At 43.5% G+C, this 23,204-nt stretch overlaps 1 protein-coding gene across 3 annotated transcripts; it reads right to left on the reverse strand.

The window, feature by feature from the left end:
- Window positions 1-6,843: 6,843 nt before the first annotated feature.
- Window positions 6,844-22,377, reverse strand: LOC124050021 (bromodomain-containing protein 4-like). 3 transcript variants are annotated; one of them, XM_046372193.1, is made up of 22 exons: window positions 22,237-22,377; window positions 19,085-19,241; window positions 16,664-16,904; window positions 16,477-16,569; window positions 15,984-16,121; window positions 15,708-15,840; window positions 15,061-15,341; window positions 14,604-14,975; window positions 14,051-14,179; window positions 13,215-13,436; window positions 12,830-13,053; window positions 12,646-12,746; window positions 12,285-12,542; window positions 11,924-12,019; window positions 11,413-11,814; window positions 10,610-11,257; window positions 10,103-10,203; window positions 9,751-9,871; window positions 9,276-9,409; window positions 8,996-9,186; window positions 8,038-8,281; window positions 6,844-7,948 (listed from the first exon to the last, which is right to left on the reverse strand). In XM_046372193.1, exons 3-22 carry the CDS (start codon window positions 16,790-16,792, stop codon window positions 7,880-7,882), a joined length of 4,086 nt encoding a protein of 1,361 aa, XP_046228149.1. In that variant the 5' UTR covers window positions 16,793-16,904; window positions 19,085-19,241; window positions 22,237-22,377; the 3' UTR covers window positions 6,844-7,879. The 3 variants fall into 3 exon arrangements, with proteins under 3 accessions (XP_046228149.1, XP_046228147.1, XP_046228146.1); XM_046372191.1 differs by lacking the exon at window positions 22,237-22,377 and adding an exon at window positions 21,659-22,119 and having other exon boundaries at window positions 9,751-9,865; XM_046372190.1 differs by lacking the exon at window positions 22,237-22,377 and adding an exon at window positions 21,659-22,117.
- Between the last annotated feature and the right edge of the window lie 827 nt (window positions 22,378-23,204).

The raw sequence follows: 23,204 nt of genomic DNA on the forward strand, positions 1-23,204 counted from the left end.
CTTTGAATTATATCTTATGTCAGTTTTCTCTGCGCGAGTGGACAACAAACAGTGAGAAGAAAGCCAGGTTTGACTTATTGATTAATAAGATCCATTCAGACTTGATGGCAACGTGGAGAAATGGCTGTGACAAAGCCTTGAATGATTTTCTGGGATCAGTGATTTGCTTTGTGGCTTTGATCTGATATTGTTAAAGCCTGCTCAAGCCATCATTTATCGTGGGAAAATGTTGCAGCAAAGTGAATCAATTTGCCTGAAAGTGCTGAACTCGCTGACCGCAGCTGCGGTCATGCGTTATTTCTGAGGGTTTCCTTTTTCGTTTGACATGATGTACAGTTGTACCTTTGTTGCAGAGCTGTATGTTGTTGCAAAATTCCAAGGAACATGTTTGATTCATCCGTGGCACAACTTGCCAACGAGTTTGCAAAATGTGATGTAGTTGGGTCTGCGCTCAAACCACAGTCAATCCAGGACAAACATTAAAATCATAATGTTGTAAAATAATAAACCACACAAAGTGATGATCCAACACACAGGAGATTGAAACGAAAGCATTAAGCTCTTCATAAATAACAGAAACAGAAACTGTGTGATGCGATTCGGTTGAACAGCACCTGAAAATGCAGCCTCCAGTTGAATCCACTATAGTTTCAACTTAAAACGGAACATTAAAATCTCTCTGAAGGCAGACGTTATGGCAGGACTGGTGTTTTCACTGCATTAGAGCTGTGTGCCCAAAAACTGGCAACTGAGTATATATGTGTACATATATATGAATACTACAGTATTAGTATGCAGACACACCTCTTTATGGTGTGTTTTTCACAAAGCAAAGCTCCATAAAGACATGGTTGGATGAGTTTGGTGTGGAAGACCTTGACTGGCCCACACAGAGTCCTGACCTCAACCCCATCCAACACCTTTGGGATGAACAGGAACGGAGATTGTGAGCCAGGCCTTTTGGTCCAACATCAGTGTGTGACCTCACAAATGCTCTACTGCATGAATGGGCACAAATTCCCACAGAAACACTCCAACATGTTGTGGAAAGCCTTCACAGAAGAGTGGAAGCTGTTAGAGCTGCAAAGCTGTCAGGTCAGGTGCCCCAATACTTTTGTCTCTATAGTGTATGCCCATTTACAAATATGCAATCATTTTTAGCAGTGCAACCGCACAACTAAATGATGGTACACCAATAAATTGTTCTGTTTCCTGTTGCAGGAAGCACCATCACAGATTAAAGTAAACAACATCCTATTGATGTACAATCTGCTGTCCTTATTAGGCAGGTCGCGTGTCTCAGTGTGTAGCTGATGTCTGTGTTCCAGCGCTCATAGTTTCCAGTTTGTTCAGACTAATGCACGCTGATCAAGTTTACCAGATTTAAGGACTAAAGCTTTCTTAATAAAAATGAGGACAAGTAACCAACAGGTATGTGGTGAAAACCCCCTCGCAGTTTAGATGCTAAACGTGCCCTGGTTCCCCTCAGAGTCAGTGAAGACATAAACTAAACCCAAATAAAAACAGACAATAACGTCCCCTGAGTCAAATGCATTAGTGCACAGGGACGGACAACACGAATCCTGCGTGATGATTAATTGTCACGCCTTGGTTAACGAAACAAAACGATGCTTTTGTCTTTACAGTGTACTTCTGCGTAAAGATTTCGACTTTTCTTATCCTATAATCACAGCTGGTAACTGCTGGTTACTGTGACCATAAACGTAACACCAATTATCAGTCCAAATGTGTTGTTTGTTTTACTCTTTAACACAAGTGTTTGAGTATATGTATTTCTTTGCAAGCATTTTATTAGCTGATCTCTTTCTGTAGTGTTAATCAACTCCTAACAAACCTCAGGAAATTGGATAGATAATGTATAAGACAACAGATAAAAGCTGCTATTTATGCAACCAGGGGTTCATAAAGCGGTGATGAAATAACCTACCGCTGCACACACTGCACAAACTAAATCAAGAGGTTATTTATAAGAAGAGGACCGTGTTTCTAAAAACAAAAAACAAAAGGCAAAACAGACAACAGGAAGCTCCATTTTCGAACAGGAAGCAGAAGAAGGAGGAAAAGGAAATGTTGTACGGGGCCCGAGACAACGGCGGCAGAAAAGCAGAAGCGTGATTTACTGGAGAACAGCTTGATTTTCAGCGGTAAGAAGGCAGGAAGGCCCAGTCAACGGCCGAACGGCACCCAGTCCACCTCCCACAGGCCGCCATGTGCCCCATAAAACAAAGATCCGAAGCGTGAGAGCCGTGTTGCGTGAGAGCTGCAGAATGTGTCAGCGAGTGTGTTTGAGTTATGTGGGGTCTTACACAATGTGTGACCGTATGTGTTCGCGTGTGCATAAATCACATATGGGGTTGCTTATTGTCATCTGGCATTGATTCTGGGAGGGCCTTGATGTCCCAATGATTAGTCCCTCATCAGTGACACCCCCCCCTCCTCCTCCCCCGCCACGCTGCTTTTAATGCCATAGACATTAAGACTGCAGCAGCTCTTACTCAATCCGAGCCTGGAGGGGAAGCCACGTGGTGCTGTATGTCCGTAAATCCCACCCACCTCACACACACAAATGAGCACGTTTCTTAAGAGATGGCAACCCAGCTGCTGTAAACCATGTAACTCAGAGTGGATGCAGCCCTACACGTCATGCCTGTCAGAGTGCAGCAGACAACAATGGATTTCTGCCCCCCCTTCTCCACCTAATTTTACCTCTAAAAATAACTGAACCAAACAATAAAAAATACTCACAACCACCTGACATGAGGTAACAAGAAGGCATTGGATCACAAGTCCAAAAGGCCTTTTCTCCACAATGCAATGTTAAGCTGTTGTTGTTGTTAAGAAGAAGAAGAATCAGCTTTATTGACAGCATATATATTTTTACATACACACACTGAGCAGTGGGCAGCATCAAGCGCCCAGGGAGCATATTGGGGGGTTAAGTGCCTTGCTCAAGGGCACATCAGCCGACTAATGGAGGGGGGAGCATTTTTCACATGAATCACTCCACCACACCCAAATTTTTCCTGCCCGTCCAGTGGGGGAATCGAACCGGTGACCCTCCGATCACAAGCCGCTTCTCCAACCTCTAGGCCACAGCTGTTCCTCATCATGCAAAACAGAACAAATCGATGCGTGTAAAACTGCGCTTCGGAGTCTCTTTCCACCTTAACAGGGAGGAGGATCACATGACTTCTGTGAGCTTACTCAGCAGCAGCTTTCTAGTATCTGTTGCCACACGCAGTAGTAAGAAATGTTTCTCGTTCCTCGTGTGTTGTTCATTCACCTCCACACACACCCATCTGCCTGTCAGACTTTCACTGTACCTGGGCTCTGAATCTGACTTTCAGACAGGTGTTAGTCATCCAAGCCTCAGCCACAAACTCTCTCTGCTGCATATCTTTTGCCATTCCTGTCTGGAGAAGGAAGAAGAAGCGAGTGCAGCGTATCCCCAGCACCCCTTATCTTTAATGTGGGCCTTTTCCCATCCTCGCCTGATAAATTCAAGGCCTCGCTTGGCAGTTTTCCCATATTTACATACTCTTCTAAGTGAGGGCTTTTTGATTTTTCTTGGAAATGCAGTAGGTTTCCGCCTCGCCCCGGATTAGATTAGATTTATATTTATTTTACTTTATTAATCCCAATCTGGGAAATTACTTCTCTGTATTTAACCCATCACTGATTGAAACACACAGGAGCAGTGGGGAGCATATTGGGGGTTAAGTGCCTTGCTCAAGGGCACATCAGCCGGGTGTGGATATTATCACTCCACCACACTCAAATTTTTCCTGCCCGGTTTGGGAATCGAACCAGCGACCTTCCGTTCACAAGCCGCTTCTCCACCCTCCAGGCCACAGCTGCCCTCTATTAGTTTTCAAACAAGACAAACGCAGAACACAGAAACCACAGAGGCTCTCATTTGAAAGTCAAAGGCGACGGATGAGGGAAGGCTTCCTGTTTGCTGAATGAGAACGATTGAAGAGAGCAGCTCCACACGACACCGGGGTTATCAGGGTACGACGCACAGCACCGGAGCGCTCAAGGCCACATGAGACACACACACACGGTTTGGATGCGGTTTAAAGAACAGCCTGTACAGTTTTCAGCCGTACGAGCTCTGAACTTCCTCTGGATCCGTTTAAAATCACGTGACCGACGACTTCTTGATCTTCGTGCCGCTCCTCTGTCTGCACGCGCGACTGGTTTGAACTGGCCTCAGCCACAGCGACGTCCCCGTGCGTCTCTGGTGCGCGCGCTGCACAGCTGCCCACTCACAGAGCGCGTTGACAGCCCCGAGGTGCTCGTGAAACCTCGTGTGCCGTTTATTTTTGACAGGCTTTTATTTTGGTCCCGTCTGTTCGTTTCCTGTAGTCATCAAGACACCGCAACGGAACCGCGATGTGCTGCAAGCGACACCGTCATTCCTCCTGCATGTACGATGATTTTGGATTAATGAAATGTTTTCGAACAACGTCTAACATCACAGCACCTTCACTGTCAGCAGTGGAGGTTTGTGACTAAACACGTTTATGTACTCTCTACTGCTGTACTTCAGTAACAAAACTGAGGTACTTTAACTGGAGTATTTCCATTGTATGCAGCTTCATACTTCTACTCCACTACATTTGGCAGCTTTAGTTAGTGTGTCCTTCTTAGGAGGCATTAAGTTTGCATATTCCTCCTGATCAGCGAAAACCGTCTATCCTGTCAAGTGTTTTTTTTGATCGGTTGAGGAAATTCTCCTACTTCTAAAGCTACATTAAAATATTTAAAACCCCTCTTGTGTTGGGCGGGAAACGCGTCGTCACACATGCTGGAAACCGCCTGCGACGTCGCTATCGTGATAATCTTGCAGCACATGATGCCAGCTGTAGATTAAACCAGCCGAGAGTATATTAAGCAACTAAAATCAGCACTAAAATGCAGCACACGCCTCAATATAACTGTGATATTAATCCAGAAACGTCAGATTGAGTCAAACACTGACGTTTTACTGCACAATGGAACTCCAATGGAACTTCCACACGTCGTCCTACACCAGATACCTGCGGTTCCCCCCCCCCCCCCTCACTGAGCATGCTCACACCAACACTACATCACTATTGATTATTAGGGAACTTGGACTTTCCCTAGCAAGACATTACCTTCCTGAGCTCAGACCAAGAAGAACTGAGAGCAGTTGGACACCATTTTATTAATTCCAGTGATGGACTGTTGGGAGTTTGTAGTAAATGTGGTTTCATGGTGTAGATGTTCACACTTATGTAGACAGGAAACACTAATGTGAACAGCTGAGACATGAGAATCACACTTGGAAAAAAAAAAAAAGTGTGGTTTGCAGTGTGAACAAAGCGATAGACTCAGTGTTTCCTTCTTTTATTCCAGAGATGTGCTAGTCATGTTTTTGAAATAGTTTTAACTATTATTATACAGTACATACATGTTACCATATTGTTTATTTTTATTATTTTCAAGTACTTCAGTTCCAGCTGTGATTTTCTATCAACATATCTCAAGTTCAGTTCACTGAGTGTATCCTGTTTAAAAGTATATAAGTATATACACTACAGGACCAAAAGTATGTGGACACCTTAACATCAGGCCCATATGTGAGAACACTGACAGTGTTAAGCCTCCTGTGATGGCTTTCCAGCACATTCTGTGTTGTATTTTACACTGTAAGGAACCAAAATCATTTAAGACAGTAGACTGGGGTGTCTGCATACTTTTGACTGTACCTGACTTCGTCTTTCCTTATAGCGCCCTCATGTGGCTGAGGCTGTGTAACTGCAGTAGGGCTCACCATTTAGACCACATACAATACAGTGTACGCGTAACGTAAACTGTGAAGACAAAAACAAGCACAATATTTTTAAAGATTTTTTTAAATATTATTTTAATATTTTTCTTAAAAAAAGATGTCCTCCATAATCTGAACAAGATGAATCTATTGACCTCATTGCCTCCAACATACCAACAGGTTGTTCTGGGTAAAATAAATCAAGAGAAAAACAGCAAAGGGAAAATAAAACAAAATAAACTCAAAACAATCAAATATGAAAGGGGGAAAGAAATGAATGAAACATATAAAAATTGATTATAGAATTGAAAACACTCACAGATCTCTAGGCCAACCTAAGGAAACCAGGAGAAAGTCCCCGCTTCCAGAAAAACACAATGGCACACGACATCCCAAAAGAGTTACCGTGGACGATGAAAACGATTAAAAAAAGTAAGATAAAAGACAAGACAAGACCCTATCACACAGACTGTAGAAGCTGTGAGGGAGATAGTGGTGGACAAGACTAAAAACAAGTACACAATGAAGGGAAATAATTAAAAAGAGAAGATGTAAGTACTGAAAACAGGCAAGTGCAGATATTCAACAGCTACACAATGATGGGGCCTAATGAAGTAGTGACATACAGAGATTATGGAACCGCTTCTTCAGACTATTACAGAGCACACTGCTGCATAACTTCAGATTTAAAAAGGGATAAAGGAAAATTAAATAGCAATAAAAACTTAGCCTTTAATATAAAGTGAAAAGAAGATGCATTTTACATGTAAAAAATGTCAATGAACTTTCAGCACTCAATAGATTTGTTTTGGCATAGAGTTGAACAAAACAAAGACAGAGAAGGTATGAGAGAGAGACAGAGAGAGAGAGAATAAGACAGACGAAACAATCCTCTCAATAGAATCATAAAAAAGTTTTTTTTCTTCTTTACAGTAAATTCTACAAAATCAAAACCAGAGCTCAGAGATGAACACAGAGACGAGCTTTGCTCCCCGAAATCCAAATTCCTCTCATGTTCTTTTTTGTTGACTTTTCGTCGTATATAATATATATTCATGTATCTATTTATATATATAATATGTATAATTTGTAGGGTATGATTGTTAGTTTACAGGCCAACGCGCTAAGGCAAAGGACACACGTCGAAACTTAAAATGCCATTGTTCCTTCCTTATCGCCCTCGGATGTTCAACATGCACACAGACCGAGCGTCACCCTGAAGCCTCCACCTCTCCGACTAGCGACTGAAGGGAGAGAGAATTAGAGGGAAGTGAACAGAGGAAGGATGTCTTAGAAAAGTGTGAGAATGTGGCCAGGGTGTCGCGTTCCCACTGTGTCCTGAGAAAACAACAGACTCTTGGATGGCCGCTGAACCTGACAAACTAGACCACATCATCCCACTCCCGCCACTTAAAATCCAGCTTAAAATAAAAATAAAAAGAAAAGAGAGAGAGAGACAAAATTAGGAGAGGGGAAAAAAAAACAAAAAACAAAGTGATCGATCCATTTTGTAATTTGTTCACCTGTTCCATTTAACCCATGTCTCCTCTCAAGACATTACAGAATATGGTTTTTCACTTAATTTCTTAAATTAAATCCTCCTCTTCATCACCGTTATTATTATTATTATTTTTATGTAAAAGTTCTGTCCCCTCCTTTTCATTCTGTCTTTCTTGTTTTCCTTGAGGGAGTCAACTGTCTTATTATTTCAACGTCCACTTTCGACCTGACGTCTTTGGAGACTCAGAAGCGACAAACGTAAACACCAAGCCAGACACCAAAACGTATCTGAGGTTGGAGCTAAAGAGGGTTGCTTGTTTCACTTTCACTTCCCCCCCTCTCATTCACATGACACAAGCCAGCTGTTTCAACTACTGAGAGAAAGGGACAGTTACTATCAAGTGTGTGTGAGTGTGTGTGAGTGTGCGTGCGTGTGTGTGTGTGTGTGTGTACGTGTGAGCGGCAGACATACGTATCAGAGCATTGTATATGCATGTGTGTAAATTTGTGTATGCGTCTCTATAGGTCCTTCTCTCACTCTCATCGTCTGCTTTTCCCCCCTCAGAACAGATTCTCTTCAAAGATGGCCATCAGGTCGCTCTGGAAGTTGATGTCAATGGTGTCAGCCATCTGCAGAGGAGAAGAAAAAGCATGAAAATGCTTCCTTCCTTCCTTAGAAGTCAAAACTGTGCGCTTTGTGTGTGACAATGAGTGCGTACCGCCTCTCGCCTGCGCCTCTCCTGCTCGCGGCGACGTGCCATCTCCCTCTGCTGGTCGGGAGTGTTATGTGCAGCAGAGGGAGGAGGGGGTGGAGCCTGTGGTTGTGAGGGCGGGGCCTGTGGGGAGTGAGTAGGCGGCGTGGAAGCTGGAGGTGTTGGAGCAAGGGGCGACTGTTGCTCCTGGCGACGGCGGGCATCTTCTTGCGCTCGACGAGCCTGCTCCATGGTGTCCTCATCGTCACGGCTACATTAAAGAGGAAAAAAAATCAATAATCTGTCAAGGCCTGTATTGTTCTAGAGGTAAAAGTATGCAGTGCAAAATTTCCCTAAAATACAATTTCAACCATTACTTATGATGTAGCACAAGGTAAGCTAAGAGGCTAACAGCAGACAGGATGAAACTTTGCCTCCAGCTGCATTCATGTGGCACCTCTCAGCTGGGCTGTGCAGAGGTGTGTCTATTAACTAAACACTCTGACACTAAATGATGCTTTATTTCTCCGGTCCTCTGCTTTATTTTCATTCTTTTTGCTCCCTCTCTTTGTTCACCTTGTGGCCAGTGACACTGCTCTCTCTCTCAGCTGATATTGTTATATTTTATAAACATCTCTCATGGCAGACATACTCTGCGATGTTTGTGATAAACCAAACTGCTAATACATCTGTTTATACTGCTGGCTTTTTTCCTTTTACCGTTTAGCACTTTGTAACTCAGATAAGAGCTTTACAAATAGTTAATAATAGATTACAAATAAACAATGAGCTGCCATAACTAAACTCCACTTGCTTGGCAGAAACTCAACTCTCGCATTAAACATTTGCATACTGTGCACAGAATGTTGTTTAAAGAAAAAACATGGAAAGCTATAAAGATCCCCTCGTGTCTTACTCTAACAAATAAACTGTCCCTGACTTCTGCTTTTCCTTTTACACACTTCTCCATTTTCCTTCCACCTACCGTAGCTTTTCTTGCTCTCTCCTGGCCTGTTCAGCCTGTGCTTTCAGCTGTCTCTCCCTCTCTTCCTTCTCCCTGGCGGCCCGTCTGAACTGTTCAAAGCTGTCGCTGGAGGAGCGCACGGAGGAGGCCGGCGTGGACTGGGACCTCTGAGCCAGGCTGGCCCAAGAGCCCATGTTCTTTAACTTCACATCCTGGGACAAGAGGAGGAGAAAGGCTTAGAAAACAGACACGCCAGACACGTGAATGCGAGCAGGGGTTATCGTCTTACACTCGAACACACCTGCGTCTTCTTGGGAGCGATAGGAGTTTTGGGCTCTTGCTTGATTTTGATGTCTTGCTGGGAGCAGGGTGGCACCGGGGAGTCTGGCAGGCGGGAACCGGGGCGAGAGCCATCCAGTGATTTCAGGTCTAATCCTGCAGGAGACACAAACTGGAATTAAAAACACCTACGCACCCGTGGACAGGGCTCACAACATCCATAAGTAATGATGCCACTATTAACTGGCTGGAGGTAAGCTGGGGAGGAAACACTCAAAATCTGCCTGGATTCAAAGCAACAAAAGGAAAGACGTGCCCATGACTGCTGGCAGCTTTTCCACAAGTATCACTTTAATAATTAGGATAGATGAGGAACGCATGTTCTGTGGTTTAAGATTCTGACACATTGCTCAGCTTTGATCACCAACATTTGGGCAACTTAACAAAACAAATTAAGATAAACAAGTTAAAAAGCTACAGCAGAGTCTTGGACTCACTGTGTTTGCTGTCGGGTTTGTTTGATTCTTGACGCATGGTGGGGCTGAAGGGCGAGGGGGGCAGAACTGGTGACTGGGAGGGTTTCTCTTCTTTGATCCCCACTAGGTTGGACCTCTGCTCCTACAGGCAGACATAACAGAAGCACATATAAATTGTGTATTACCAAGAATCAAAAGCAAAAACAACATTTTTGTCAAATTGTGTTTTCAGCATTAGAATGAACGAACTTTCCTTCTGTGAGTCCTGAACTGGCTCAAAACAGACCCTTCTGTAAATGAGCCACAGTAGATGTTGCCTGGTAGTGAAGACGCACAGAAACACACAGTACGAACAGGGAGGTGGATCACTCACATGTTTCTTGGTCTGTGAGGGTGACTGCTGTCCCACTGTATGAAACTGAGGCATCTGAGGAGAGTGCATCATCAGGGAAGAAGGACTCTCACGCAGGCAACCTAGAAAAAGTAAACACAAACAAACACAACATTATTCAATCCCAACCAAGGACAAACACATCATGTAATGTAAGTAATATTTGTCTTCAAATTAACAGCTTTTGTACTTTTATGGTACAGCTGTTGGTTAACTGCCCTATTACAAATACCATTTGTGGGTTTATCAACATGTTTTAGCGTGTAAAGTTTAAGAAGCTGGAATAAGCCCAGATTAGTTTTACTTTCTGTTGCTTAATGTTGGATTGGTATTTAAGACCCAACTGCACTTCCTGTTTAGAGTGCTGTTTAGTCTAAGCCCCCAACAACACATATGCATTAATAAGTTGTCCTTACTGTCATCTTTTTTACTTTCATCATCTCGGGGGGAGTTTCTCACATTTTGGGAGTGAGCTAAAAGGTTTCTTACCTGTTGAGAAAGGTTCTACTTTGCTGCGCGGTGACGGCTGCTGCTGCTGTTGTTGCTGTTGATGTTGTTGTTGTTGTTGTTGCTGCTGTTGCATCTGCTGTACTTTCTGCTGCAGGGCCACACCCTTCTGCTGCTGTGGCACCGACGTGTGTGTATGCGGGAACGGCTGCCGCATGTGCGCGTGGCCTGAGCTGTGTCTCTGCGTCAGGGGAGGGGTGGGTGTCGTCACAGCCTGCGTGTGCATCGACGGCACCAGCTGAGAGGCCACCTGCGCAGGCGAGTGTGCGTGCGCATGTAGCGGCTGCGTCTGCGTGGTGGGTCGAGCCTGGAGCGACTGCAAGAAGGTGTGGACTTGACTGAGAGAGGTAAGTTCAGAACTGGTGGGCGTCGGCTCTTCGTCGTCCTCCAACAGAGCTTGGGGAGGTTGCGCCGAGAGAGTACCCAAGATGCCATGCGATGGGGGTGAAGGAACGCGGGGGCGGGGGACAGGCTGGGGGAGAGTGAGTGGAAGTGAGGGCTGAAGCTGGGGTGAGGATGATGGAGGCATGGAGGGGAGCGAAGACGGGGGAGGCTGAGAGATTTTTGGAGGAAGAGGTGCTGCTCGGTTGCTAGGCCTTGATGGTTGCTGGGGTAGAGCATTGTGGATCGCTGCAAAGAATACGAAAAGAGAGGGTTGGGACAAACTGAAGACATCACCCTGTTGTAAATAGTTTTTTTTTCACAATTTGTAATAATTACACTGAAAACTATTTATAAAATTAACAACATGAAAGTTGCACAGTGTGATAGTTAAGTGTACTCACCTGGCGAAGGTATGACGGGATGTTGGTTTAGGAAAGGATGCGTCTCAGTGGGTGTCTGGCTAGTGGGTGTGTTTGTGTTGAGGAGGCCAGACACTATGGGGGCACCGACAGTAGTAATGGTTGGATTGGGCTCTGTGTGGGACTGCGTCAAGTGAGGGTTCATGAACTGAGCCAGAGGATCAAATCCAGAGTTCAACAGCTGGGACGAGTCCAGAGACGGAACAGAGACGTGGACAGGGGGAGGGGGGACAAATGGTGGTTTGGACTGAACCACTTGAGGCTGAATCGGAGGCTGAATCGGAGGCTGAGGGGTGACTGGGCTCACTACGCTACTGAGGGACTGGTGCGGTCTCTTGGTGTCTTTGTTAGAGGAGATCTTCTTCTGCTGCTTGGGAACCAGCCCTGATGGACAAATGCCATAAGAAATACATGGAGGAAATTGGAAGAAAACTGACATGGTGAAGATTTACAGATCTGACAGCTGTTATGTATGTGTATGTGTACACGTTACCATTTTCAGAGTCTTCACTGTCAGAGGAATCACTGCTGTCCGAAGATGAGGATCCTGTCTTCATCTTTGTAATATTCGTTGTTTCAAGAGGCTTCTCTGTTGCAACAAAACACACCAACAACATTCAGAAACTGATGGGGGCAACAAATGTTCTCTCAACTTGTGTAAACACAAGATGTTTAGAAAGTGCTAAATGCCAGCAAACATATGCAAAATTTAAATTATGTGCAGTGCAGTCAAAGTGATGTTCAATGAAATCAACTGTTGCGACAGGGCAGCAAATGAATAAAACAAAATCTTGCAAGTCTTTGCAAGAATGAAATCAAAGAAGAAGTGTGGAGAAGACATACAAACAGCCTACCTGATGGCTTTTTCTTCTTCTTGAGGCAGCTGGAGACGTATTTCTCCAGCTCTCTCAGAGTGGAGGGCTTCAGAGTCTCAAAGTCAATCTCGATCTCGTCCGGGTTGGAGTTCTTCAGCGAAGGCTCACGCGTTTGGATTATGTGCACAACGCGTCCCAGTTTGTCACCGGGCAACTTGTTGATGTCCAGGCTCAGCTGGCGCTTCTCCTCGTACGACATCGGCTTGCACCTGTCAGTGGACACGCCCCCGAAAGCATCTAGGGAAGAAAACACGACAGCGGGTCGATAATGGGCCATTGCTGAAGACACGTTCAAACAAACAAACAAAAATCATGCTCAACATATCTCTCATATACATACCCATGTCATCCTCTGCTTCAAGAGAGGCCGAAGGGACAAGAGGAGTTGGCCCAGGCTGAGGCTGCACAGCTGGGCGGCTATTTTTAACTCCTTCTTTCTTACTGTGATTGACAAACGATAGGATTAGCTCCAGTCATCGCAGCTAAAATAACATCACTCATCTTATTACCTCTCTAACACCTACCCAGGCTTTTTCCTTTCCTTCTTCCCAATGATTAACTCCTTGTTGCTCTTGTTTTTCTTCGAAGCCTGAAGCCCCATAGAAGGAGAGGTCTCCACAGGGTCCTCCGCTCCAATCTTCTTCTTGTGCTTTTCTTTCTTCTTCTCTTTTTTCTCCCTCTCTTTCTTCTTGGGCTTGCTGGCTTGGGGCTGGGAAAGTGCTGCCAGCTGTTCGTGGACAGCTTTCAGCTAAAGGGCACAAACACACACAATCGTGGCCTTAAGAGATGAAAAGGAAACATGTTTGTTTCTCGGTGTATCAGCATTCACCCACGTTCAGTAAAGCCGTGGCCCACCCACCTGTCGCGTCTCATAAGCCTCCCTCCCCCCTTCATTTTCCATCCCCTAACCTGTTCCTGTAACTCAGCCAATCGCTGTTGCCTTTCATGTTCTGAGTCTCCTCCCGAGGACTCCGATTCAGAGGAACTGGAGCTATCGTCTTCCGAGACAGCAGAGGGCGGCGGGGCTTGTCGAGTGGAGGGGGCAGGGTGGAGGGCCGACGACGGGGTGGGAACAGGGACGGGCTCCTCTGTGTCATCGGGCATTTTGGCAAACCGCATCTCAAACACCTCCTGTTAGCACAGAAGACAGCAGGAGACAATCCATGTCAGCACAAACAATAATTGTAGTAGTAGTGCGGTAATTGAGATTTTTTTTTTTCTTTTGACAAAAGAACACACTCATGTCCTGTGCATTATTATCAGAATCAGAAATACTTTACTGTACTGGGCACAATGGTAACAGGTTGTATGCACAATAGGTGCATGCACACTCAATGCATTATTGTATATTATATTATTATTTGTCATCATTTTATAAAACCTTGCTACAATATTGCTTATTACTGTATTTCTTCTACATTTTGAGGAGTGTGCCAACAAACAGTATATAATAATGAACAGAGAGAAGGTGTAGAATATCATCATGATATGGGGAATTCAATGGGTATGAATGGGTACTATGTGGCCAAAAGTCACAAGACACCTGAATGTTGTGAAACTGTTTTTATCATGCATTTCATATACATGATAAAATGCATTTCATATGCTTCAGTCACATACAAGGGGATTCCAGACACGAAAGAGGCTCTCAATCTCCCTTCAAGGACCCCTGGGGATTCCTGGACCCCACTTTGAAAACCGCAGTTGGATGGTGGACCGACTGACACATATGATGTGCTGATTACCTGTAATTTGCGTGCCATGTCAACCACATCATGGTCTGGGGGATTGTACTTGTAACAGTTGGAGAACATCAACCGGACATCTGCTGCGAATTCTTGAGCGTCTCTGTACTGTTTGTTGTCCAGCTTTATCTGAAGGAGACAAACGCATGCATCGCCACTGTCAAAACCTACTCAAGTTCCAAGTTGTAAAGCTTATTCATTTTTGAAGTCTAGTATCTGAGGGAAGGGAGAACAACTTGAATATTTTCTTTGTACTAACAAAAAAGGTTTCTATGAAACCTCATACAGAAAGCTGACAAGTACCAACGAGTGCTACGGTTGCTTGGGAGACTAGCCTCGAGCTAAATTAAGTACTTACTCAAATTCTCGATATTCTTCACCTCTTATAGACAATTTTAGGTTTAGTTCTTGTATGACTTATTTTGTTTGATGAAAAAATGGATTTTGTAAAGGAGGGGCATGTAACTTATATGTAATCTATCACAAACCAGGTGTTGCACTGACAGTCACACAAGGTCCATTATTTGTTTGTTACCAATCCTAATAAAGTCACCTTGATGGTGCTGAGATCCATGGGGTGCTTGATGATGTCGTAGTAGTCATGGAGGCCAAGAGCTTTTACATCTACGGGCTTGTAGAAGGGCCAGGCATACGATACATGTTTCTTGGACAGCATTTCTCTGAGGAGGCGTGCACAGAAACGCAGTTGCTCCTGCCGTTTCTGCACAACAGTCCCTCCCGTCTCCAAACTGCCTCCCAGATGATGCTGAGAGTCCGGCTGCAACGCGTCTTTCTTGGGCTGCTTAGAGGGGCGAGTGCTCTCTCGGCGCAGCCGAGTCTCAGCAGAGACAGGAGATGATTCACTGAGCTGGTCGTTGGCTGTGGGTGTGGTGGTGTCTGCTTTCCTCTTCTGGCTTTTTCTTTGCTGTTGGAGTGTCAGAGATCAATGGTTAAACGATGACAACAAACAGGCTTGTGATAAATAAGAATGTCTGCTGACCCCTCCTCACCTTGATGAGGGCAGGGGAGCTCTGCAGCATCGGGGCGGGATGGAGGCCTGGGTGCGTCTGGGCTGGAGGAGGAACAGAGGTCATGCCCTGGGCAAGGACATCAGGAGTTGACAGGGGATACGGAGGTCCCAGAAGTGGTGCGTGAGAAGTGGGTGTAGGAGGGACACGTGGGGGCTGAGCCTGGGGCTGAGGGGTGGTTGAAGGAGAGGAGAAGCCTCGTGTGTGTGGGGTAGTGGAGGGAGACGATGAGTCTTGGCCTGAATCAGACTTGGTGATCAAACCTGAAAGGATGAATATAAACACCAGCAGATCACAAAGATTAAATGAAGCATAAAAACACCAAGCAGTCTTTTCCAGACCTACATTAAACCCGTTGGACTGATTATTAAAGGCTTAACAAGCATGAAGCCATCGATTAGAACAATGAATGTTTCGTGATAGGTGTAGCTGATGAAGCACCAGTACAGACAACATGAAAACCTTACATACAAGCCTAACTGGTTAGGTCAGTACCATTCATTTGTAGCTCTCTTGTGGCACCTCATGATCACAATCTCAACACAAAAGGAACAGGGAGGCTTTTCAGGCAACAAAAACAGTATTATATTGACTTTTTTTAAAGCCCAAAATACATCTGAAACTCATACCTGGCTCCCGTCTGCTCCCTCTGCGTCCCTTGGTGACCACAGCGATCTCTATCTCCTCCTGCGGCATCTGTGTGATCTTCTGGAGAAAGGCCTTCTCCAAGGCCTTCGCCATTAGGACAATATCATCCCCAGGCTAAACACAAAAACACATGCATATGTTTAGAAGGTGTACGCTCTTTGTACTGATCCTTTCCTCGAGTCAGCTAACTTCTTACTTTATCACCTAAACTTCAGGGAAGTCACATGTAACTGGAACTTAAGTGGTGGGAGGCTGACCTTGTTGTAGATGTAGCAGTTTGTGAACATTGTGTTGAAGTCTTGGATACACTCCTGGGCATTCCAGTAGTAGTTGTTCTCCAGACGTTTTTTAATCGTGCCCATGTCCATAGGGTTCTTGATGATCTTGTAGTAGTCCTTAAGGGAGAAGGCATAGGCAGAGAGCATAATGCTAGCATCTCATGATTCATAATAACTGTGTAGTTTGTCAACTGCAGCAAACACTACAGGTGCCGGGCATAGGCTGGCACATTCAATTCTGTTATTCATAAAAACCAAGTCCAATCAAGTTATATCCTTTAAAAGGAACACACAGGATATGCAGCATAGTAGAGAGAATTTAAGCGAATAGGGAGAGTTCAACACGCTATTCCACTTTAACATTCCTCTGCAGCACTGACAGAAAAGTAGCTGTTGTGCTGTTAACAGCTAACATGGACACAACAGAGTTGCACTTTGATTACTGGCAAACAAACACAAACATTTGACTCACGGGCAAATTGAGTTTAATGGCATCTACAGGAGCTTGGAAGGGCCATGCAAAGTGGTGTTTCCATAATGGCTTCAACACCTCTTTAAGCAGGTACTGAAAAAGAACAAAAATCACACAAAAATCAAGTTCAAGTCCGAACACCAGATAGAATTTATGAGTACAAACACGCAAAAGGAAATCTCTGTACCTGTAGCTGGTTGGTCTGTCGTTTGGGTTTTGAGGGGTTCCATGTTTCCGGGGGTGGAGGGTTGAAGGGGAGAGGCGGTGGGGCAGATGGAGGGTTCTGGCTGCTGCCTGCCTCCAGTCCGTCTCCCATCGCGGTGGTGGGTTGCAGTGGCTGAGCAGACAGTTTAGGCAGATTGGACCTGGCAGGGGCAGGTGGGACCGGGGGGACCCCCCTCAGGCCATTACACTCCTCACTCGACTCTCTGGAAGGACATCGACAAAAGCATCATCAACGCTGCCACCACTGTTAACAGTCCTGTGATTGTGAGTGGCTTCTCTGGATACACAGTCAGCATCACTAGTACGTCTCAAATCTGAAACCAACTCACTAACACAACAACTCAATATCAACCACTTCCCTTCACTCTATCTCACTGTCAGTCCACTGTTGCTGGCTGCATGTTGCACTTAAATTTCAGCCTCAATGGCATTGGTATGTGAGAGGGGGATGTGGGTATCTCATCTGTGGCCTTGTAGCTGCTCTGACGACAATCAAATTCGTCTTTGTGTAGCCCACATTCTCTCCCTTGTTGTTGTTTGTCTTTAAAAAATGTCAAGCAGGTCAAGCACTGAAGGCACAATGTCTCTGTTTACATGGACAAACAAATTTCAGACAACTACAAGCTGTAGGTAAGACTCAGTCGTTCATAAGCGAGGATAAGGTGAAACTTGTGGACAACTGGTGAAAAACCGCTTGAGCAAATAGTCCAATTGTTTAAAACCATTTAAAAACATTTCTCAAACCAAAATTGCATGGTTTTAAGAGATTTCACTCTCTACAATCCATATTATCACCAAAAGCTTCAGAAAATTCAGAGAAAATTTTGCACACAAGGGGGCCCAACACTGAATGCCTCTGAACTTTGATCCTTCATTCAGTAAGCATTAAAAAATGGCATTATTGTGTATATGATATTACTACACAGGCTCGGGTAGACTCAGGTACACTCCGGAGAACTGCAGTTGGTAAACACAGTTTGTCGCCTGCAACATAAATTAAACTTTAACAGAACTTAATATCTTGTCCCTGAAGCAAATACAGGTAAAAAGGATTTGCAAAACACTGCATTCTGTTTAGAAAGCTTCCCAAATTTTTCTGGAATCACGGTTGCAGAATAAATATTGAATCATGGCTTCAGATCTAATTAAGACTGTTTGCTCACAGCTTTTCAGCTTCAGCAGGTAGAAGTGGAACTGGAAAGTGTAAACACATAGCAGATTTCCTCACTTCTACAAGCTGTGCTCAGAGTTTGCTTGAGCTATGAAAAAAAGTTGACTCTAGTTGTCTGATGCAGCTAAGAGAAATAAGGTTATAATATACAGGTGCTGCTGCATATAAATCATTACGCACAATTTGGAGTAAAGAAAAATTATCATGATGGCATTTCCTGAAAATTGCTAACAGAAAAACATCTGAAATAGGATGCTAGTTATGAACTGACTGAAACACCAACTAGAAAGCAGATACAATGGAAAGTAATTTTTTTAAATAGTCAGTACAATTTTAGCATTTGATCTAAAAAAATTGAGCTCTATATACTGGACTGAAAATCATATGTCTCCAGTGGCAACTGTTTGTCAGGCACTTCAATCACCACGTACACATTAATATGTAATTACCGTCCTGGATAAATTTACAGGTAAACCATGAAACAGGAAAGCCCACCTGCTGAAATATTATGTCAATATTATGTCAAATATATGTCATTTACAATTAACATACAGTCAATGAGTGATGTTAATGGGGTTCTAATGTAGTGAGTTCACGTGATTCATGAGTGATTCTTGTACGTTGAAAATGCGTCTTAAAGTTAAAAAAGTCAGTCAGTCAGAGTACATTTCAATAAACAGACAGAAAATTACAAATCTGCAAAGGGATCACATTTCACTGAGGAAATATAAATCACAGAAAACAAACAAACACACACACACAAACATATATAAAAAGGACAACATATGACAGCATGTGCTGGTGGTTAACCCACAACAGAAACTGAAACCTGAGGCAGAGAGGTTGGCAAACAAGTTTCATCTCCTGTTTTTTAGCTGAGTCATTGTACACAGAGCGACACAGTAGCAACAGCACTGGCAGGCTGTAAACGTCACAATGTGGGGGCATTAAATCCTATTCTCGCCTCGGGATGCTAAAATGACTAGAGCCGGCACTGGACTCTTTGGCCGGTGCCGCTGTGAGAAGCCCGGCAGCGCAGACGACACAACTAACGGCTACAACTGAAATGTGGGCGCTGAACTGGAAAAAAGGTAACAGATATTCTAATTTTTGTAATGAACAGCTCAATCCCATTCCACTGGCAACATTTTCAGTCAAGTAGAGCCCATCTATGCAGAATCCAGATGTACAAATAATTTTCTGAAGACTCACATGTTTGTTGCTGTGCAGCTGCAGTCTAATCCAATAGTGTTATCATATCTCAGTTGGTGAGGTGGCGATCTCCTGAGGTAACACCAGATGTTTGTCTGCAACACGCTGCAGGAGCAGGGAAAACCCCAACACAGAGTTGAAGGGCCGAGTGTCACACCTGAGAGATATAATGATACAAAGACAGACTCCTGATTAAAATCATGGTCGACATATCAAATGTGGGTTGTTTTGAACTCGCATGCAGTTAGGTCCATATATGTTTGGCCCCTAACACAAGTTTTGTTATTTTAGCTGTTTACCAAAACATATATAAGATACAGTTATATAATCAATATGGGCATAAAGTGCAGACTTTCAGTTGTAATTTGAGGGTATTCATATCCAAATTGGAGGAAGGGTTTAGCTTTAGGTTTCATAGCTCTTTAATATGTAGCCGCCTCTTTTTGAAGGGACCAATTGACTCGAAAGAGATTTAGTGGGCTGTATGGGCTATTCCCTCGTTAACCCATCATCAATTTAGCAATTAAAAGGTCTGGAGTTGATTCCAGGTGCAGCATTTGCATTCGGAAGCTGTTGTTGTGAACCCACAACATGCGGTCAAAGGAGCGCTCAATGGAAGTGAAACAGACCATCCTTACGATGGAAAAAAGAAGAAATCCATCAGATAGATAGTGGAAATGTTAGGAGTGGTCAAATCAACAGTTTGGTATGTTTCATAGCATATTTTTGTTCAACTCCTTGAATTAAACCTGGAAATCTGCACTTCAGTTGCACCCCAGTTGTTGCATTTCAAATTCAATGAGGTGGCATGCAGAGCCCAAATCATGAACTGTGTCACTCTCCAAATATTTCTGGGCTGTAAACTGTAAAAATGCCCTACCATCTACAAATTTGGCCACGCTGTGCTGTATTCTTCCGTGATTAGAGCCCATAATACACGCAAAGCATAGGCATTTAAAAACACCAAAAATAGCACAAACAAGAGTGGCATTACTTCATGTCATCTTGGAAATCTGATGGTGCTTTAATGTCACCTGCACCTCTTTTTCCTAACCACTTCATTTGAAGCTGCACCTGTTTTGTTCATTCCTCCTGTACAATATTTAAACCAACAGTCAGTGAAGAAATGTCTCCTGGAAATGTCCTTTCTCTTAACTGTACAGATGAACTGACACTTACACAATTCATACAATACACAATTTTTAGTCCAAGGCAGCCTCTCGGCCTAGTTTTGATGCCTTGATAAAAAAAATTTCTGAGAGGAGCTGTCAAACCTCTTCAGCTTACTTCCTATCCGATGTTTCTACACCCCTGTAGCGCATTCATCCATCTAGTGTGGAAGCAAGAGACCTTTAGAAATTGATTCTGCTGACAATCTTTGTCTTCCATGACTTTACTCCTCAAAGTTACAGACAAAAGGGACCACATGCACAAATACCAGTCCATTTCTAGACAATAAATCAGTATGTGCTCTTCTTTATTCCAAAGGGAAATGTACAGAACGAGTGAATTGCATGAAGAACATTATCCCAGTGGGTGACTCCTTAAATGACTCCTTTTGTTGCGTGCATGTAAATAATTTGTTGCTATTTTGTAGATTTTATTCTGTGGTTTATCGTGTATGGACTTGTATTTCTGTGGTTTAGGACAAATTAGATGAAAAGAATGTGAGTACGGCAATCCCCATTTTCCTGTGGAAAAATATATTGAATCCTGACCTTGGACCTTGGCAGTTTCTAGAGGCCATTTCACAGTCTATATCATGGTGGTCAAAGGTCCTTGCTCAAACAAGGACAATAGCTTTTCTTTGGTGACATGTTAGTGCACTGATTGCTCCTGAATGCCTTCGACCAAAGAGCTAAATCTTCAACTTGAAAGACTGATTGACTTATCAAAGCCAGTGTTTACACATACATACAATGCAAATATTTGACAAAATGTCCATCTTCTGCAATAAGCATCAAATTTAGGCTCTCTCTGTCTCTCGCTTTGCGTAATGTAACCAAAACAAACTCTACAATGCCAGATAATTAAGCTGTTTTTAATGTGTTCACAGGAAAGTACGTCAAGTGAGCTAATTTCTTAATAGTTACACTCTGCACAATACTGTGAATTATGCGGTTCTAAAAAAGAGGTTCCAAAGTACCTTAGCGTTCGGTGTATAAATTTGAACTGAATACCAGACTGTGGTTAATGGCAGAATTTAAAAATAAAAAACAAAACATTCATACAGACCAAGAAAATCTTTTTTTAAAAAATATATCCGGTAGATGCAATTGCAATACAATATCGCAGCTAATTAGCTTGAATAAAATACCAAATTCAGACAAAGAGAAACGAACATAGGTATTTTGACACCAAGATTAATTATTGCTCAGGATTTATCAGCCATTTTGCTGTTATTTTGTATTACGTAGCTAGGTTGTTCATATTAGCGGCGGTAACATTATCACAGAAAAGCAAAGAAGCTAACGACGATGAGTGTCAGGACTAACGTTTACTTATTACTAACAATGGACACAGAGACACCATCTATTCAAAAACAAAATGTGTTCTACACCTTTGCCTTCTAACCTTCCATGTCAGTACATCGCCATGTCCACTGAGAGCAAGTGACAGCTCCGCACGTAACCGGCCTTTCAGAATACGACCTGGACGGGACTGATATTCTCGAAATGACGTACGTCTCACTTCACACGAGCTCCTGCGCCATCGCGCGTAAACTACGCCGCCGAGAGGACGTAACTTATGTCACGAATACGGCCTACGGGGCTACAAACAAACAGCCTAGCAGCTAACTAGCTAGCATGATGCCGACCTGCAGCTAACATGCACCCTGACAGCACGGAGTGTCAAATACCATGAGGACGACCTTAACATAAGTAACGAGAGAAAAAAGATACAACACAGAATATGCACAAAAACACAAAATTGCGCTAACTTAAAAGACAAAAATTCATCTATCTCGTGTGCCCAAACCGGTGCAAGGCCTGCGAAGACAGCTCATGCTCCGCTTGCCGAAGCGAACATCGACAACGCGCGAAATACGCCCCTGATGCCCGTTGTAAACCTTTCACCGGATCCCACGAGTTGTATACTTTCTTTTGATATACCACTGCCATCTATACTAAGACATAAAATGCTAATTTTACCTTCTTCAGTCGGTTGTCAGCGCTCGCGGACCTTCCTCGCCCCAAATCCAGAACAAACAGTCCCGTTCGACGTCGATGACGTCAGACGCAAGGGGGGCGGGTCTACATTTGTCATACGAAATGTCACCCACAACTCCACCCCCTTGCTCCTCCCTGGGGCAACATCATGCAATACCATGTAACGACCCCAGCTATTAAACAGATTGGTGTTTATCATACGAATTCTGTCTTTGTTCCGTATCCTTAAATAAAAACTGCTACAAAAACACAATTTTAATAAATCCGCTAATTTAGTGTATTTTTATTCAGTTCACCACGAAAGTGTGGTAAGGTGACCGGGCGTACGGATAAATTATGTACAAACGTCAGAGCGTCGCAGTACAGAGAAAACAGAAAGAATATAAAAAATTGAATTACAATAAAACAATATAATGAGAAGACTAAATGAAATAAACATAAATCTCTACTGTTGGGAGTTTATTCGTAGCCTACATTATTATATACGGAGAACAGAAAAAAAGTGTTTGTTGGTGAATTTACATGAATGTATACACAAATCAGCTAGCATAGTTAGAAGTTTAGAAATGCTTGTATGAGCCAAATATAAACACAATCAGTACACATTCACAAAATCAAGAAAATCGGGCGTTAATAAATGACTGTAATAAAGTACATGCCTCAATCTTAGTATTATTACAAGCCATATTTAAAGAGTGCAGGGCGAAAGTAACAAAATGCATTTCTATCTTTCTTCCATCTTTTCATCGAGTATTTTAAGGGACCAAATTGACTTTGACGCGCTCTTTAAATGATCAATAGCGAAGCGTGCGTGAGGAAACAACCAGTATCACTAAGATGGACGAGCACTGAGGAAACAATGTCAGCAGGTGGTGGTGGCGTGTGAGTCACATTTAAAATGAAATCATGTCATCGTGGAAAATTAATCTTCAAAAGTTGTTTTTTTTTTG

This window comes from Scatophagus argus, chromosome 2 (assembly GCF_020382885.2).
Source record: "Scatophagus argus isolate fScaArg1 chromosome 2, fScaArg1.pri, whole genome shotgun sequence".
In the NCBI taxonomy this organism is placed as follows: domain Eukaryota; kingdom Metazoa; phylum Chordata; class Actinopteri; family Scatophagidae; genus Scatophagus; species Scatophagus argus.